Source organism: Petaurus breviceps, unplaced genomic scaffold, assembly GCF_028583685.1.
Source record: "Petaurus breviceps papuanus isolate PSGF00001 unplaced genomic scaffold, PetGlider_PUasm1.0 172, whole genome shotgun sequence".
In the NCBI taxonomy this organism is placed as follows: domain Eukaryota; kingdom Metazoa; phylum Chordata; class Mammalia; order Diprotodontia; family Petauridae; genus Petaurus; species Petaurus breviceps.
In genome coordinates, this window is record NW_027185755.1 from 429,921 (window position 1) to 447,706 (window position 17,786).

The window sequence follows — 17,786 nt, forward strand, 5'->3', positions numbered from 1 at the left end:
TCAAAGACATTTTAAACTCTCTGACAAGTCAGTTAAGTCAAAATTATCAACATAAGAGATCAGCTGTATAAGAAGTAAAAAATCAAAATAAAGAGTTAAATGTTTGAATATAGCAAGATACATACATGAATATATCAGTGTCATAGGAGTGCTGTGCCCTAGTTCCCTTCCCAAATGGGGCCCACTCTGAAAGCCAAGAGCAATGGAAAACAGGCCGAGCCTGGGGTCTCCTTGCTGCCAAAAATCCCCTTTGCATCATGGTGAACCAAGTATGTTTCCAACAGAATACTGGAAAAAAGGAAGAAAAAAAGGGAACCAAAGCAAAACCCTAAAGTGTCACCAGGGAACATGGAGGCAGGACACCCTTGAAAGACTCTGTGGTACCACTACAGGAGAAAGCTGGAGAAGATGAGAGTGATGGAGAGGGGCAATATGGTCCTAGTATCTTCTGGAGATTTCAGTGTTATCACTTTTGTTACCACTTGATTTTTTTCCTTTTTATAATACTTTACTTTTCTAGTTCCTTCTCTCCCTATGTCTTCCATGTTTTAGAGAAATTAACTGCTGCAAGTTTAAGATGATAGCTATGCAAAGAAAGGCTTGCTTTTCTTCTTCAAGGATGTGATAACATCAGTGTGGCTATCCTCTCTCTGCTGATGCAGACAATAGTCCCTTCATACCTCACAAAGTTGTTAAGAGTCACTGTGGCTGAAAAAATTCTTCCCACAGTGATTAACTGCTAGAATGATTTATCCAGGATAGTCACTGTACAACAGAATGCCTAGGCTGCTGCTGGACCTATACCTGAAAACCCTGAGCTATTCTTCATGCCACTCTGAGGCATCAGAGGAGGTCTTTAGTGGAGGCCTTTGTGGTTTTGATAATTAAAACCATCCCCTGACCTGTGACAATGATTCAAAGAAAATGTTAAAAATCTAATACTTTGTGAATAAACGCCGACATCCACTTTGGTTATAGTTCAGACTGTAGGCAGATAGTGATGTTGAACTTGACCTGCCCATGAAATCACAGGTAGGAATAAAAAAACAAACAAAAGCCTACTACCACAATAATTAGTATTGGCAGCAATATTTATTTTATTTTAAAGAAATGCTTATCTTTTCCAGGTAAGAAGAACCTGTCGATGGGGATATAAGCATTTAATAGAAAATTCCTGGTTGAATATAACATTTATGGCAATGAGGACTAAGGAACTTCAACAGTGAACTAAGTTATCCCAAGAAAAATCAAGAAGCATTAAAACCAAATGCAGAGGAGAAGCAAAGGATGATCTAAACATCGAAAAGGATGGGGTTTTAGGAGTTGGGGTGTAAATTCCCTTTTTGAAATCACCTCCTGCAGAGTCCAAAGTGGTCCATAGTTGTTAAATGATACCACGACCCTACAAGAGGGCCAATACCATCACAGCTCTTGTTGCTAGCTCTTGTGGTCCCTAGTGTGCTAATAAGCCTGAATCAAGGAGGAGTCATTTCTAATTCAGGAAGAATATCTATGCAGGGGATAGAAGCCCCACAGTTCCTAAGATACATGTCTGCATAAGGGAAAAAAGGAGCTGAAAGAAGTCAGGTAAATAGTTAGTCAAATTCCTTTGTGCTCACCTTGTTCCCAGCCTTCGGGTTCTCAGTCCCACAAACACAGACCGAATTAGTTTTCCAAAGGAAGCAGCATTCACAGGATCTAGTTTGTGTTCCTGGCAGTGCCGAAGATAATGGTTGTAAAGAGAACTTCTTGGGAGGCTCACACCTTCAGCAGTTTCATAATTATCAAGGAGCCACTGGAGCTAAAGAAAAAATGTGTTATATATATATATTATTAAAAATACTGGAAATAACATTTAAGCAGGCCTATTTAAAATTGTTTTGTTTTTTCTTAATTGTTAATAAACTTAATCAGGGGATCCATCTGTAGTATGATATACATTCAGAACACTAACAAAGATAATTAATAGTTTACCCTAAATTTTTCTTCTCCTTTAATATATAAAATCTGAATTTTAATGAGAGGTGACCATCAGGGTCTGTTCTCTATTCAGTTACTTAAAAAGAAATTAAAGCCATATTATTTGAAAACCACTACTTCTAATCTTATTAGAATAAGATTAAGTTCTGGTGCTAAAAGAACATGAAACATAGATATGTGGAAGCAAGAAAGATTAACAAGAACCTAATTATTTTGCTTTCTCTATTAAACTCTTACTGCCTTTCCCAGCCTACCTCAATGATAGCTGCCTTCCCTCAGAGGTTATCTCCAATTTATGCTGTACTTATCTTGCTTTTACACAGTTGTTTGCATTGTCTCCCTTATTAGATCAGTGCACCTTGAAGGCAGGGACCAGTCAGCCTTTCTATGTATCCCCACAGCTAGCACAGAGCCTGGTACATAGCAGGTAGTTAATAAAAATGTTTGCAAGTGGGGCATGCCCAGAGCTCTCCAACCTTTAAAAGCCTCTGCTTGATCCTACCATCTGCCTCTCCTTTCTTTCACAGCCAGACTCCTAGAACAAGCTGTCTCCACTAACCATCTCCACATCCTCACCTCCCAATTGGCTAGGTGGCACAGTAGATAGAATTCTGGACCTGGAGTCAAAAAGATGAGTCCAAATCCAGCCCCAGATATTTACTAGCTGTGTGACCCTGGGCAAGTCACTTAATCTGTCTGCTTTAGTTTCCTCAACTGTAAAGTGGGGATCATAATAGCACCTATTTTCTAGGGTTACTGTTAGGATCAAAAGATGTAATATTTGTAAAGTGCTTGATACATTGCCTGGCACATAATAGGTATTTAATAAATGCTCATTCCCTCCCTCCCAATCACATAAGCTTCTCCTCTTGGAATCTGAAGTCCTTCACAATCTGGCTTCAACCTATCTTTCTAGGTTGATTTGTCACTTCCCCTTATGTTCTCTACACTCCAGCCAAACTGGCCATTCTATCTCCTACCTCTGGGCCTTTGCACAAGCTGTTCCCAAAACCTGCAATATCCTCCCTCCTCACCTTTCAAGGCCCAGCTCAAATGGCCTTTTGGATCCCTCCACTTGTTAGTCCCTAGGGACCACCCATCACTGTTTGTTTTGTATGTATCCTAAATTGTACTCCTCTGTGAACATGGCCCATCTTTTGTCTTTGTATCCCCAGCACTTAACACAAGGCATAGCAAATGATATTTAATCACTTCTTGTAGACTGATTATACTGCTTTACAGTTTTCAAATCCCCTTTACATTCATTATCTCACTGAGGCTCTCAACATTCCTAATGAGGTAGATTAGGAAGGCAGACATTATTATCTCCATTTTACAGGTAAGAAAACTGAAATTTAAAGGTTAAGTGATTTGTCCAAGGTCCCCTGATTAATGAATGGTAATATTACTGTTAGAACCTAGGTCTTTTGATTCTAAGTATCATATTGTTTCCACAACAGTAGGTATCTACTGCATTTTTTTAAACCAATGGCATAACTAGGTCAAAATGTTATTTTTTTTGTAGATTCTTCTTTCTGGTAGTAGTGTGCAAGATGGACCAGAAGAAAAGAAGTCATTGGAACATAAGGTGCAGGGCAATTTTCAGCCAAGTTTCTCCTAGTGGGGCTGGACACAGAATACATTGTAACATGGTATGCCAACCAGACAACTCCCAGAATAGTTTTCCACAAGAGAACTCTCACTGAATCATCACAATTAATATTTGTTCAATGTTTCTGCTCAGGCCTATCTTGACAAGTTTTTCAAAACCTGTGTGTAAACATTATGAAATGTCCACCAATGCAGGATCCTATTGATTTCAATCTTCTCCCTCATTTGTATCAGCATTTGAACTCTATGTAACCTGAAAGGAAAGTGTATTTCTTTAGGCATCAAGTCCTTTAGTTAAAATTGTTATTGATTAAATTTTCCATAAGAATAAGAGAATACCCACCACCACACCAGCCTCACTAACACAAAACCAGTCATAGAGAGATTTAAAATTTTTCCTACCTTTGCTAAATTTCATAATTCTAATTATAATGCATAATGCTTAAATTTAAGGTTTTCAAAGCATTGTACAGACTGTTTTGTTTGAGCCTCTCAACAACCCTGTCTTATCCCCAGTTAACAGATAAGGAAATTGACGCTTAAAGGTTAAATGACTTGCCCATGGTCACAGAGCTAATAAATGTCAAAGATTTGAACCTGAGTCTTCCTGATTCCAAGTCCAGCATACTCTCAGGGTTCGATGGCATACACAAAGTAGACTGATCAGATTGTTTTGATGCTAGGCTGCTGAGCCACCTCCAAAGGGAGGAGGGGATAAGGATAAGGATGTATAGATGGGACTAGACCTATGATTTCATTGACATAGAGAACTCCCAGGTAAGGAAACTCCTTCTACCAGTGCAGATTAGCAACTTCTCTCCAATGTACAGTTTAGAGAGCTGCCTAGAGCATGGCCAAGGTCAGATGTTTTGCTTAAGGCCACATGACAAGCATGAGTCAGAGGCAGGACAAGAGCTGAGAATGCCAGGGTTTTGAGGCCAGATTTCCAGCTAATATACCATGGCTCTTGAGGGTAAGAAAGAGTACAAAAGGTAATGTGCTCCTAACAGGCTGAGTGTTTGAGGTTCCTACCCACAAGTTCCCACCAGACAACCCTGATGGTAACTCCCATTACTGTCTAAGCAGGTGATCAGTCTTATCTTGTCAAAATGGGAAGACAAGAAAGCCTTATAAACCAAGAAGGGAGTAAGAATTTATTGTCTGTCCTTGTTCTCACCTCATCCTGTGCATCTTTTCCTAGTACAAAGACTAATAATCTAATTTTTAAACTTTTAAAATCATTTCCCCCCTTAATTTTAAAAATATATTTTAAGGTATTCTCCACTAAAATCTTATTCTAAGGTCATTTCCTGCCATGGAAGTAACCTTGGATTCTCAGTAGCTATGCCAGCAGAGCATAGACTCTGGTAGATTTGAACAAAGCTAGAAATGGCTAAAATATGTGTCCCAGTCATGGATTCTGTCATCTAAAGATCAGATAGGGTACGAGTGTAGAGGCTAATTACCAAGAGGCTAGCCACCAGGCAATACATTTTTCTGTCTACAACAAGTAGTGATTATCCCCCTGTGATGTGAAGGGGTTGTGATCTGGTGCTTCAGTGGATATGATGAAATAGATCTTTTGAAGTATTTTAATAAAGATTAGGCCCATTTATTTTTATGCACATAAACTTTAAAATGATGACAGAATTTCTGCTTTATTAATTGGTAAATATTCAAGAAGATAATATCTGAAATTGCAGAAACCTGTATGTTCTAAACATATTTATCTCTGTTAAGTCTTATCAGTCTTTGACTGCAAGACCCTAGAAAGCAAGCACAATATTGACCTAAATCACTCCAAAAAGAGCCTCAAACAGTATGTATGTATAAGTAGATGCTTCATATTTGTAATGATGACAATAATCAGACAACAGAAACATAGACAATATTGTGAAGAATAGAAAGCATAAGGTCATAGAAAGTAGAAAAAGGCTTTCAAACAAAAGAAAATTAAATAAACAGTGCCAGGGTATAAAAAACAAGTTGTGAAAACTATCATCAAAAGCCATGTGAAATACCACTTAAATAACTGATTCAAAAATAAGAATTCAGTATCTTTGAGGAAAGGTAAAAAGAACTAGCATTATTTAACCTGTAAAAGGGAAGGTGTTATTTAATCACACATCTCATGAAAGCCCAAGGCCTTTCAATAACTGACTTACGGGGCTAGGAGGTAGTTTGCCCCATAACTCTAGAGTGAGAAAAGTGCCAGTTTAGCCACAGAACTCCCATTCTAGCTGGATAGTTACTGACCACTGAGACTTTATCAGAAGGTAAGCATTACCCTAACTATTGCTACCACCACCACTATTCCTACTAGCTTAATTATGGCACGTTATCAAGTAGGTTTTTGTGGACCAACCTGGGAAACTGTCCACAATTTATCATCTTATTTCTAGGGGAAAAATATGTTACACATTCAAAACCATCACAGAATTAGAAGATAAAATAAGTTTCTGAATACTTCCTAAAATTACAAATTGGAGAATATCTACAGAGAGAACCACAAAGATCTAGATAATCATGAGAAAAAAGTGTCCCACATAAAGGAATTTTATTTATTCAGATAACTGAATACTATTGCCTCATTAAGTAATGAAATTATTTGCATTAGCCATTTTTAATGAAAATCTCTCTAAAATGTATTATAAATTTCTCAGACTTCTTAAACAGAATATATTGAACATACTTTAATCCTGTCTTGATGATTCATGATCATTATGAGAAACATTATTACACTGGCCTATAATACAAATTTTAAAGTAATATTGTTTAATTCTATACTAAATGACCACAGATTATAGTGCTTTTTGAGTTCTTGGGTTACTTTTTTTCATAGTTTTTCCTGTCTCTTAATGAAGGATAAGCTTTTGCCCTTATGGGGATGGCTAAGGTATAAATAGTATGATGGTGTTTTTGTAGTCCCTCCTAGTCTTAGAAATTCAGGATATGAAATCATTGATTTGCATAATTCTCAGGTAAGACGTGAGCTACTGACATTAGAGTATTCATCAGACAAGTATACCTACTAGGCCACTAGACTTGACATCTGGTCGTCCTGATTTTCACTAATTATAAGGTCATTTAGCCTCTCTGTACTCTAGGCTTCCTTCCCTTTAAAATGGAGATATTTGTTTCCTAACCTCACATGGGATGTTGTAAGGAAAGCACTTTTCAAACAATTTAAAAACATGCTATAAATGAGTTATTCTTATTAGTACCCCTTACCCTTTGCTCGACTTCAACATCTTGATAAGAGACTTAACAGCAATCTAATAGGCATGGTGCTGGACTTGGCAGCAATCAGACCAGGTTCCACTTGCATCTCAGCTTTCTCCTTACTCTTTGTATAATTTGGGGTAAGTCCCTTCTCTCTGAGTCTCAATGTCCTCTTCTGAAAATAGGACTGAACTCAATGGTGTTTTGAGTACCTTCTAGCTCTAAATTCTATGATCCCTGCAACGATTCTCAAATTGTATGCATAAGTTGGGATTCCTTTGCTTCTCTGTTATTCACTCTGGTTTACCTGACAAGCAATAAAAAGATTGGTGCTAATTTAGGGAAGCTCTTCCTTGTTAGTCTTAACTTAGAATAGGTCCTCATCTGTCTAAGTTCAAAACTACACAAAGTTCAAAATTACTTTTTCACAATTCACACAATCTGTACATTTTGCTGAGAAAATAGAGATCATTCAGCATGAGCTTCCTCTTCTCTTCTCCCTCTTCTTTAAATCTCAAATCCCTGAATATCACCCCCCCCCATTCTTACCTTCTGTTAACTCCAGTTTCTGATAAAAAGATGGCCCTTCTCATCAAGGCTCACACCTTTTCTTGCATGCCCTTGATCCTCCTATTTCTTTTTGAGAGATAGACTCCACAATCATCCTATTGGATCTTCAAACTGCTCCTTATCTACTAACTCATTTCCTGCTGGCTCCAAACATGCCCTGGCCTCTTCTGTCCTGCTTACTTGACTTTACCATCCCCTCAAGATAGTGTTCTACATCTCTCTTCCCTTCTATGATCAAACTCAAAGAAAAAAATGTCTATACTTGTTGCCTCGATTCTTCTCTTCTTACTTCTCAAATCCTTACAATCTGGCATCCAAACTCAGCACTCATCTGAAGCTACTCTCTCCAAAGTTGCCAATGATCTTTAATTGCCAAATCCAATGACTTTTCCCCTACAAGCCTTTGACACTGCTGATCACCGTCTCCTCCTAGACAGTCACTCCTCTCTTGATTCCCCTTTCTCCTAGTCTGACCACTCATTTCTCCATCTCTTGTGCTAAGCGATCATCTATATCCCACCCCCTAACTAGAGGTATATCCCAAGGCTCTATCTCCTTAACTCTTCTCTCTCTATACTCACTCTCTTGCCAATATCATCAGTTCCCATAGGTTAATTATCTCTACACAAATGACTCCTAGACACATCCAGCAACTCTCTATCTTCTGAATTCCAGTTCCAGCATCATCCAGCAGCCTAATAGAGATTTCCAACTTGTTGTTCCACAAGCATCTCAAACACATATCCAAAACAGAACTCATTATTTTTCCCCCAAAATCCACCCTTCTTCCCAATTTCTCTCTCTATGTCAAGGGAAACACTAGTTTTTCAGTCACACAGGGCTACAACCTTGGCGTCATTCTCAACTTCTTATCGTCTCTCACCGAGTCTAATCAGTAACCAAATCTTACTGCTTTTTGCCTCTGATATCTCTCACATTCATCCCCTTCTCTCAGAGATTCACATGGCCACCACCCTACTTTAGGCCCTCATAACTTCTCACTTAGACTATTGCAGTAGTTTTCTAAATCACTCTCCCTGTGTCAAGTCTCTTCCTTCTCTAAATTATACTCCACTCAGCCACCAAACCCCTTTTCCTAAACACGGTTCTCCCCTACTCAATAAATTTCAGTGACTCCCTATTATCTCCAAAACAAAATAAAAACTCCTCTGTCTGGCACTTAAAGCCCTTCACAGCTTGGCTCCAATCTACCTTTCCAGGTATTATTCCAGCATTCTTCCCCTTCACATACTCCAGTCTGACCAAACTTGTCTTTACTGCTCTTCTTCACACAGCAGTCTCTCTTCCTTCTCTGTGCCTTTAACATAGGTTGTCTTCCATGCCTAGAATGTACTCCTTCTGCAGAGGTGACACTGTCCCTTGGAATCCATTTCCTTAAAAACTCAATTAAAATGCCACCTCCTACATAAAATATTTCTTGACCTTCTCCCCCAGCTACCATCATTTCCCTATAAAATTATCTTGTATTTATTCTGAATATATTTTATATATCCTTTAGTATTGTTTCCCCCACCCCTAGAATACAAGCTCCTTGAGATCAGGAATTAATTAATGTTTGTTTTCATATCTCCAGTGCCTGGCATATAGCAAGTGCTCAATAAATTCTTATTGATAATTGAGCTGGCACTAACAGACACAAGCAACCCATTTTTCCAAAACCAAGCTTAAACACTACAGAAGAACATACTTTTTTTGGAGGGGGAAGGCAGAGCAATTGGGGTTAAGTGACTTGCCCAAGATCACACAGCTAGTAAGTGTTAAGTGCTGAGGCCAGATTTAAACTCAGATCCTCCTGACTCCAGGGCCAGTGCTCTATTCACTGCGCCACCTAGCTGCCCCAGAATATATTTCTGTAAAAGATATGTCTGGGTTAGTTATGGGTCTGTTTGTTTCTTGTGTGTTCATATTTTTCATATTAGTCCTATCTTTCCCATTAAATTGACCCTATAAAAAATGTCATACACTTCTTGGTTTTCTTCCTATATACATACAAATACACCTACATATATACATACATACATGGATCTAGTTTCAGATTCTATTAATGTTGCTGACTGACAGAAATATATAGTTGGCAAACATTTAAATGATTCCTCTATGCTGGGTACTAGGCACGGTGCCAAATGCCTGGAAAGTAAATACAAAGGTAAACAAAATCCCACTCTTAAGGAGCTGATGTTTTAATGGAAAAAACAACACACATACATATATAATTATATACAGAATATCTACCAAATGAGTACCAGGTAATTTGGAGATGGGGGGCACTGGCAGGTGAGGGAAGGCTGGAAATCAGGAAGGGCTTCATGGACAAGACGGTACCTTAGCTAAGTTTTAGAGAGAGGCTACAGACCTGCCAGCTTTTATTATTATGTTATTCTGAATAGAAACTTTTGAGAGGGTATGTGTATGTCTATCTGTTTTTCACCAACCTATTATGGTGACTGGCTCTTTCTGCTACCTCTACTTCTGAAGGTTCTTTCTTAACCAGTGACTTGCACAGAACAGACACTTAAGAAATGTTTGTTAAACTGGATTGAATACACCCAATCCACCTCACCTGCATTCTCTGTGCCTGAAAAGTGTGGGGGAAGGGAGCTGGAGGACTGGCTACGGCATTTAATTTCCCATATTTACAAAAGATCTTTATTCACAACACTAAGCCAAGATGCTAACACTGGCAAGTTAGCACTAGTGGGTAAAGAACTGTGGGCTCTGGAAATTCAGGCTAAGTAGTTAAGCAACTAAAAATCTGGCTATGAAGTACTAGACTAGGGGCTAATAACCATCCGCATTTTATGACACACTCCTCCCTGATAGACATTTTTTCGCTTTTAAAAAAAATCAAAGTTTACTTAATAGTGATATTTCAAGCCCCATCTACTTTTGTGATTTCTTTTTATTTCTAAGTCACGAAAAAAAATAGACACAAAACTCCCAAACCCTATTCAATATACTTCATGGGTGAAGAAAAACCTACAACAGAATATTGGCAAGAAAACAGACAGAGCAAATTTAACCAAGGAAAGGCTAAACACAAGGAGGTAAACTTGTAGAGAAATAATCAAAGAAAGCTTTGCTTCAAAAGAAAAAGGTTAGATAATCATAAGCATTATTTGTATTCAGAGAGACAAGAAAATAATGTATTTTGTCATAGACACTTTAATATTTAGTGGACACACCTGGCCTGTCTATGTTTTTAGGATACTACTACATAACTCCCCTAGTTCTTCCCAAAATAATCATGTTGTGTAAGCACCATACTTGGATAATTACCAAAATGATATAATAAGGTGCTACTGGAAGAATTCTAGGAAGAGCCAACTATAGCACATCTATTCCTTGTTCACAATATAATTTAATTTTTCTATCTGTTTTTTCAGATTAGGGCTTCAAGAATAACCTTGGAATAGAAGGAAGACTTTTTTTTCCCTCTGAGGGTGATTTATAATGACCACACTTAGCTACAGGTATTGCATAACTAAGGTGATAGGGTCAGATCAAGTACAGCTTAGAAGGTGGGGAATGAGTCAGGGCCAGGAGCTTTCTGACCCAGAACTACCTTTGATCTACAACAAACAGCACAGCTTGATTTGGGGCTGGAACTTATGAAGGTCAGGCAAGTAATGACATTCCTTAGGGCTCCCAACTCTCAAGGGTCCGGCACTTCCATGATGATTGGTTGCAGAGGTACATAAACACCCTCCTGAATACAGTTATGTACCAGGACCTTGTATTCAGATTTATATTCAGGCCTCTGACCACACATACAGACTTTCTAACTTGTTAGGTATCACTTAATTTCAAATCTAATAGGATCCTTTCTCATCTCTAGCAATGATATCAAACAGTGTGTTGTATTCTGCCCAGGGCAATGGATTCAAGCTGAAAACAATGCAAACTGAGGGTGATTATTTTTGTTTTAAAGGATAGAAAATGATTGATTATTCCTCAGTAAGGAGTAATTTTCCCACAGAGCAACAAATCAGAACCCATTCTAACCTCAATGGTCTGTCATTTTGCTAAAGTGAACTTTCCAACCATATCCACATGGTCTAGTTCAGAAAACTTGGTAGAACCTGAGGCAAATGTCATGGGGAATGAAGTCTTCCCCAACCTATCTTTAAAGAAGAAGTCTACTAGTAAGTTATCTATTCAAGTAATAGCTATTTCACATGTTTTTGCTAAGCAAGAAACAATAAAAATTCACTTGGCAGAGTTTTCTGATAGTACTTCTGAAAACAATACCAGAATGTCAAAAATGAGAGAAATTAACCAAACTTTTCAACATACTTATCAAGAAATGTACTCAATATTCCCCTACCAGGCTTGAAAAATAATAGTAGAGTGAAAAATATTTTCATGGTTTTAATAAAAACTCGTTAGGATAAAATTTTGCCAAACAAATTTCTTTTAAAAAGTCATCTCAGAAAAATGGGCCTATAGCAGCTAAGGGGTTCTGCTCATCCGGTGTCATTCATTGGTTTTTAAAGTGTCTATGAATGCTATTTGCAAAGTAGGGACAGATTGTAAAGTTAGACATTAACTTACATGGCTGTTGAGTAAACTGCTTTTGTGTGATGTAATCCCTTCATTTTTTTGTAGGTTTTCAATCGCCATTTCAAGCTAAAGAAAATGTGTGCAGGAAAACAAAATAAAATGGAAAAAAAAAAAGGAAATCAGAGAGTTAGCATCAGCCAAGATTTGTTTTTATTAATATCCAAATTATGATTAATGCTTCCTATCAAAAAAGACTTGTGACATAAGGCAGGTAAATGAGGCACAGTATTTATGAAATGAAGCTGTAGCAAAGAAATGTTATTTCATGACATGCAAAGGAACCAAAGAGCTTTTGAACATAAAGCAGCCCAGTGAGGTCAGGTTCTTTAGCCTTGCTGGGTTTGACTGTCATAAGCTGTGATAGTGTGCACAAGTGCTCACTCCTGTCAGTACAACTTCCCCCCCACTGAAGAAAGCCTGATTGTCACCTACTCCCAAAGGCTTAGCTCTCTGTCCACAAGCATTGTCCACCCACAACATTCAAGCACAATTCTGGGGACCATGAAGAGATACACAGGAAATCAGACTGTCTCCCAACCTTCCAGAATTCTGTGAGCTCACAGGAGACTCTGTGCCAGGTAAGATGCCTATAACACGACACCAGCTGAATGCAAACAATATTGAACAAAGAACCAAAATCTGGGAGGCCATAGGTTGGGTCCTAGTGAAGGTAACATACCCAGACTGAGGAAATAAAGGAGTGTTATGACAAGCTAGTGGACCAGGAAAAGCTAAGGGAAAGTCAGCATTGTAGATAGCATTGGAACATTTTCTTTACCCTAGTTGAAGTGCTAATATTAAAGAGGAAACCCCCATGAGACTTGTAAATCCATCTCTGACAGTATTCATATACAGTCTGCAAAATAATTTGGGGTACAAAGTCAATATGCAGAGTACTCTACTAGATATTAAAGGAGATAAAAAGTTCAGATAAAATGTGGTCCCTTCACTTCAGGTAGCTTATAGTAGGAAACAGTTAGCATTATGGATAGAGCACCAGCTGTAGAGTCATGAAGACCTAAATTCAAATCCTGCCTCAGACATGTGTGACCTTGAACAAAGTTACTTTTGCCTCTGTCTCATTTTCCTCATCTGTAAAATGGGCATAACAATAGTACCTCACTCACAGGGTTGTTGCGAGGATAAAGTCAGATGGTTTTCATAACGCACTTTGTAAATCCTAAGGCGCTGTCTAACTATAGCCTGTTCTTACTCTCACACGGTAAGAAGTAGAGAAGGGAACGTTGCCAGCTAGGGGTGGGGAATCAGCAAAGGCTTGGTACAGGAGGTGGCATTCGAGTAGAGCTTTAAAGGGCGGGCAGGAAGTCAATGGACCAAGTGGGGAGGAAGAGCACTCCAGGTACGAGGAGTAAGCACTCCCCTCCGAAATTACCCTCCCGCTACTCCGTGTGCACAGGATCATTCACATGTGGCTGCCACCGTCAGAATGTTACTGAATTGTTGTTTCTCTTTGTATCCCCACTTTTCGTACAGTGCCTGGCATACAACAAGCACTTAATAAATGCTTTCTGATTAACTGAAAAGTTTATGCTCTGACACGACATAAGGACTCTGACAGCAAAGGTTGCTTCCCTTTGGTCTGAATCTCCAGTTCCTACGACAATGTCCTTGGCTCATAGCATGTACTGAGTAAAAAACTTATCTGAGTTCAAATCCAGTCTCAGATACTTACTTCCTGTATGGCCCTGCTAGGCCAAGTCATTTAACCCTTTTGCCTGAGTTTTCTCAACTGTAAAATGGTGATCATAATAGCACCTACCTCCCAGGGTTGTTGTGAGAATCAAATGACATCACATTTGTAAAGTGCTTTGCATAGTGCCTGGCATAGGAGCTTAATAAATGCTCCTTTGATACCTTATTTGGTAGGCAATGAGAGGTCTCCTTCAGGTGAGATGAGGCCTGACTGGGCAAAATATCATCCAATTCTGATTTGGATGTCCAGGAGCAAGGTAGTAATATCTTTTCCTAATCAGTCTGCCACTCTGATTCCAGGAAATTAGAAATGGATACTGACTCCATATTCTAAATTTAGGCAAAGGGAAAGTAGAGAAAAAATGTTCCTAAAGGCAGTCCCCAAAAGAGAAATAAAAACCCTCAAAGGCTTTGATAGTTCCAATCTATAAACTCTAGCCAATGAAATTGGTATTAATTTTGTTCCTACAACCCTGTGTTAAACATTGGTAACCCCAAACTCCTCTCAAGTACAATCATTCCAAAATTAGCTAGAACAGGAGTGGGGAACCTGCGGCCTCAGGGCTACATGTGGCCCTCTAGCTCTACAAGTGCAGCCCTTTGACTGAATCCAAACTTCACATAACAAATAAGGAAGTTTGGATTCAGTCAAATGGTTGCACTTGAGGGCCACAAGTAGCCCTGAGGCTGCAGCTTCCCCACACCTGGGCCGGAATATGCCCTTGTAGCTTTGGGCAGCCTAATGTAAGACTTGGGGAGCAAGCTTCCTCAGTTCAGAAAGCCTAGACTTCCAACTGAACAGCTCAATCAAATGCTGAGCTCAACTTTGGATAGGGCAGATTCTGAGTAGGGACTTCCTCTGGTATGCATTATATTGACACCGGGACAGAATGCTAGAAGCAATATCAAGAGAGCATTCCATATAACGCAGGAAGCCAAGATAATTCATGAAATGGTTAAGAACAAGGATTTAAATAATGTACAGCCCTGTATCTTAGTCAATTTAATTAAATAATAGCTGACATTTATATAGTACTTTAAGGTTTAAAAAGTATTTTACATATGTATATTATATATCTCACTTAATCCTCAAAACAGACCACTCACTGGATACATACTAATGTTATTACAGCTAAACATTTATTTAGTGTCTACTACTGTATGCAGAATACTATATTAGGTACAGCAGGAGATAGCAAGTTTTTGACCCTGTCCCACCAATTTATACTGATAGAGGGAGAAAAAAAATGCACATAAAATACTGTAATGGCTCATAAATACATTTTACCCACATTAGTTGGTAAAATAAAGTGAGAGGTCTAAACAGGAAGGGTATTACCAGTGAGGTGGGAGCATATAATCAAATAGGGCTTTGTGAAGGAGATAGCATTTGAATTGAATTTACAGTTTAATATGGGGATGTGATATTAAAGTGAGTGGAAAATGGGGGAAGGAAGGTAAAGTGTAATGATTCCTTCTAGAGTCCTGGCTTTATGCCTTGAATGGCCTTAGGTTAGAAAGCAACCAGATATTGGATTTAACGAAACAGATGGAAGAAAATAACCTCTTTCTAGAATATTCCAGGGTGTCTGTGAGACTCCAGTAGGCTAAGAAGTTTAAGGACAAGATCAGATGTTAAGGCTTCCACTTCCTCTGGCTCTTGCTCAAGAATCTCAGTAAACATGTAAACAGGCAACACTGAGACCAAAATGAGCATAACTTGTATTATAGCCAATGGAATTTCAAAGTCCCCATATAGAAATTAAGTATTGTTCAAGGTATAGGACCACAAAGAGAATGGCTGCTCCGGCAGACTAAATGGCAATAGAGTATACAATTAGGACATATCCAAAGGCAAATCTAAAATGAATCTAAATCTAAAATCTAAAATCTCTTATTTAAGAAGTATGCCTAACACTCCATAATTCAGTAGAGGGAGCCAAAGCTCCGCCACATACAGTCATTGCACACCTTATCTCAGAGCCTAACAGTTTGATTAGGAGTAACTAGGAGGCCTGAAGAGGGGGTACATCTTTGACTCCTGGATGGGATCCTGACCATTCGCACTTCACAATAGCTACTATTCATACAAAGCATCTTCTATCAACATTATATTAAAAACTTTTCTGGGGGCAGCTAGGTGGTACAGTGAATAGAGCACTGGCCCTGGAGTCAAGAGGACCTGAGTTCAAATTCAACCTCAGACACTTGACACACTTACTAGCTGTGTGACCTTGGGCAAGTCACTTAAACCCAATTGCCTTGCCTTCCTTCCTCCCTCCAAAAAAAAAAAACCAACTTAATAACTTGAGTTTATGGTCTTATATGATACTTGTAATGCACTACAATACAATTACACCAAACACTTAGAAATGAACAGACTATTTCTGCATTTTATGCCACTTTTTATTCTGGTCAACTGGTTGTCATGAAGAGTCACACAGCAAAGGTCTTACTCTAACAAATAAACACCTTTCTTATTAGTAGCTTTGAATTTGATTACCTGACCCATATAGATTCATATAGTTCTAATGTGAGAAAAGATTTCTATTGTGGATGTACACAGTCCTTGGTAAAATCTTTTGATACACAATTACCACAATTGGAATGTAACCTTTATTTTTGGCTTAATAGAACCATTAATACCTTTCATTAATAATTTTTTAATATTTTACACACAAAATAATGTAATGAATTATCAAGGGATAATTCTTAAATGTTAAGAATGGTGCACAGAAATTACATAACCATGTGAACTTGGGCAGATCTCTTCGCATTTCTGGGCCTCATTTTCCTCATCTCTAAAACTGGGGTAGGGGAGAGTTCTCTGATGTTTTTTAGGGGGCTGAAAGCTTGGTTAGAAGAATAAATGGCAAATTAAGGGTAGGGGAAGAATATTCTAAAAGGTAGAATAATAATTTCGATAAAAGAAAGAACTTGGATATTAGTATCAGCAAAAGTCAATATTATAAACAAGAAACTTGTAAATAAAAACTATTGTATACAGAAAAAGTTAGGGGAATATGTAGAATTCATTTAGAGTTAATATATTATTAACTTAGCAAAACTTTTGTAAAATGTTTTTCTAGACTCTAAAGGTAGTATATTCAGAATTGCTGAATTTGACAGGGAGAAATTTTAGAAGATACAAAAGGAAAGAACTCTATTAAATGAAGCTTTATGGACCATATGAGATCATTTGATCAAGAGATCAAAAAATCATTTGAGAAGGCAGAGCATCAGAAAACAGTATAGCCAAGCTCCCCTCCACAAAACTCCTCCAAACAGACCTAGAAAATGCACCAGACCAAATCCTGATGGGGAAGTCCAGAAAAATGTCACAGCAAGTCATTTATGCAGGCCAGGTTAGCATAAGGAGATAGATGGCGAAATCTGCTGTCACTGAATGGGAGGGGGGGGACAGGGAGAAGGAAACTCCAGAAGCACTCTAGCATCCAGGGAGTGGCTGTGTACTAGGGCAAGGACAGATCCCAGATCTATACTAGGACACTGTGATGAAGACAGGTGCAAAGTGGCAGCTTTGCTGACCACTACCCAGTTCTGCATAATAGATCCAGCAGGAAGTAGTGTTCTCAGGTAGGGACACCATGGGCAGTGTACTAATAAAGGAGGAAGTTCAGAAACAAGAATAAATAGTGTTGCTCAGACTTCAGGAACACAGCAGGATCTCAGTTCCAACATCTATCCCATCCTGCAGAATCAGGGCAGGGATTCCAGATCAAAAGAGAGCTTATAATTGTGTTACTCTGAACCAGCAGAACTTTCAAGCTGGCTAATAATAGGGGCTGAGTTCAAAAGCATTCTAATGTTACTCAGACCAAAACCCAGGTCAGAAACTTGCAAAAGCTCGGACTAGATGGCAGCAATCAAACTTTGCCTGAGATCAAATGACTTTGGGAACACTGAAAGCTTGAAAGTCTCCACTCTGAGCTGTCCCTGAGAGCCTAGAATAACATAGCACTCAATGATCCAAGAAAGTAGCAATAGGACCAGCCTAGACCTTATCTCCAGAAGGGTGGAAGAGCTTGGTCCTAATTTCAAGTCCAAAGTCAGAAGTAGAGTGGAAGAGTGGTGGGGAAAAAAAAAAG

General features: G+C 38.6%; 1 protein-coding gene and 1 long non-coding RNA gene across 13 annotated transcripts in view; one reads left to right on the forward strand and one right to left on the reverse strand.

The window, feature by feature from the left end:
- Positions 1 to 14,134, forward strand: part of LOC138157342 (uncharacterized) — an 86,905-nt gene extending 72,771 nt beyond the window's left edge. For 4 of the 6 annotated variants that reach the window (XR_011167370.1, XR_011167371.1, XR_011167369.1 and 1 more), the window contains 3 exons: positions 1,128 to 3,632; positions 10,788 to 10,874; positions 12,010 to 14,134. This is a non-coding gene — a long non-coding RNA (uncharacterized lncRNA). The remainder of the gene's footprint in view (positions 1 to 1,127; positions 3,633 to 10,787; positions 10,875 to 12,009) is intronic. The other 2 variants (XR_011167368.1, XR_011167373.1) reach the window with 1 other exon arrangement.
- RFX2 (regulatory factor X2) overlaps positions 1 to 17,786 on the reverse strand; it is a 177,618-nt gene that overhangs the window by 41,594 nt on the left and 118,238 nt on the right. For 5 of the 7 annotated variants that reach the window (XM_069082845.1, XM_069082841.1, XM_069082842.1 and 2 more), the window contains 2 exons: positions 11,956 to 12,030; positions 1,620 to 1,801 (listed from right to left, as the gene is read on the reverse strand). In XM_069082845.1, coding sequence (XP_068938946.1) covers positions 1,620 to 1,801; positions 11,956 to 12,030 — 257 coding nt within the window. The remainder of the gene's footprint in view (positions 1 to 1,619; positions 1,802 to 11,955; positions 12,031 to 17,786) is intronic. The other 2 variants (XM_069082846.1, XM_069082844.1) reach the window with 1 other exon arrangement.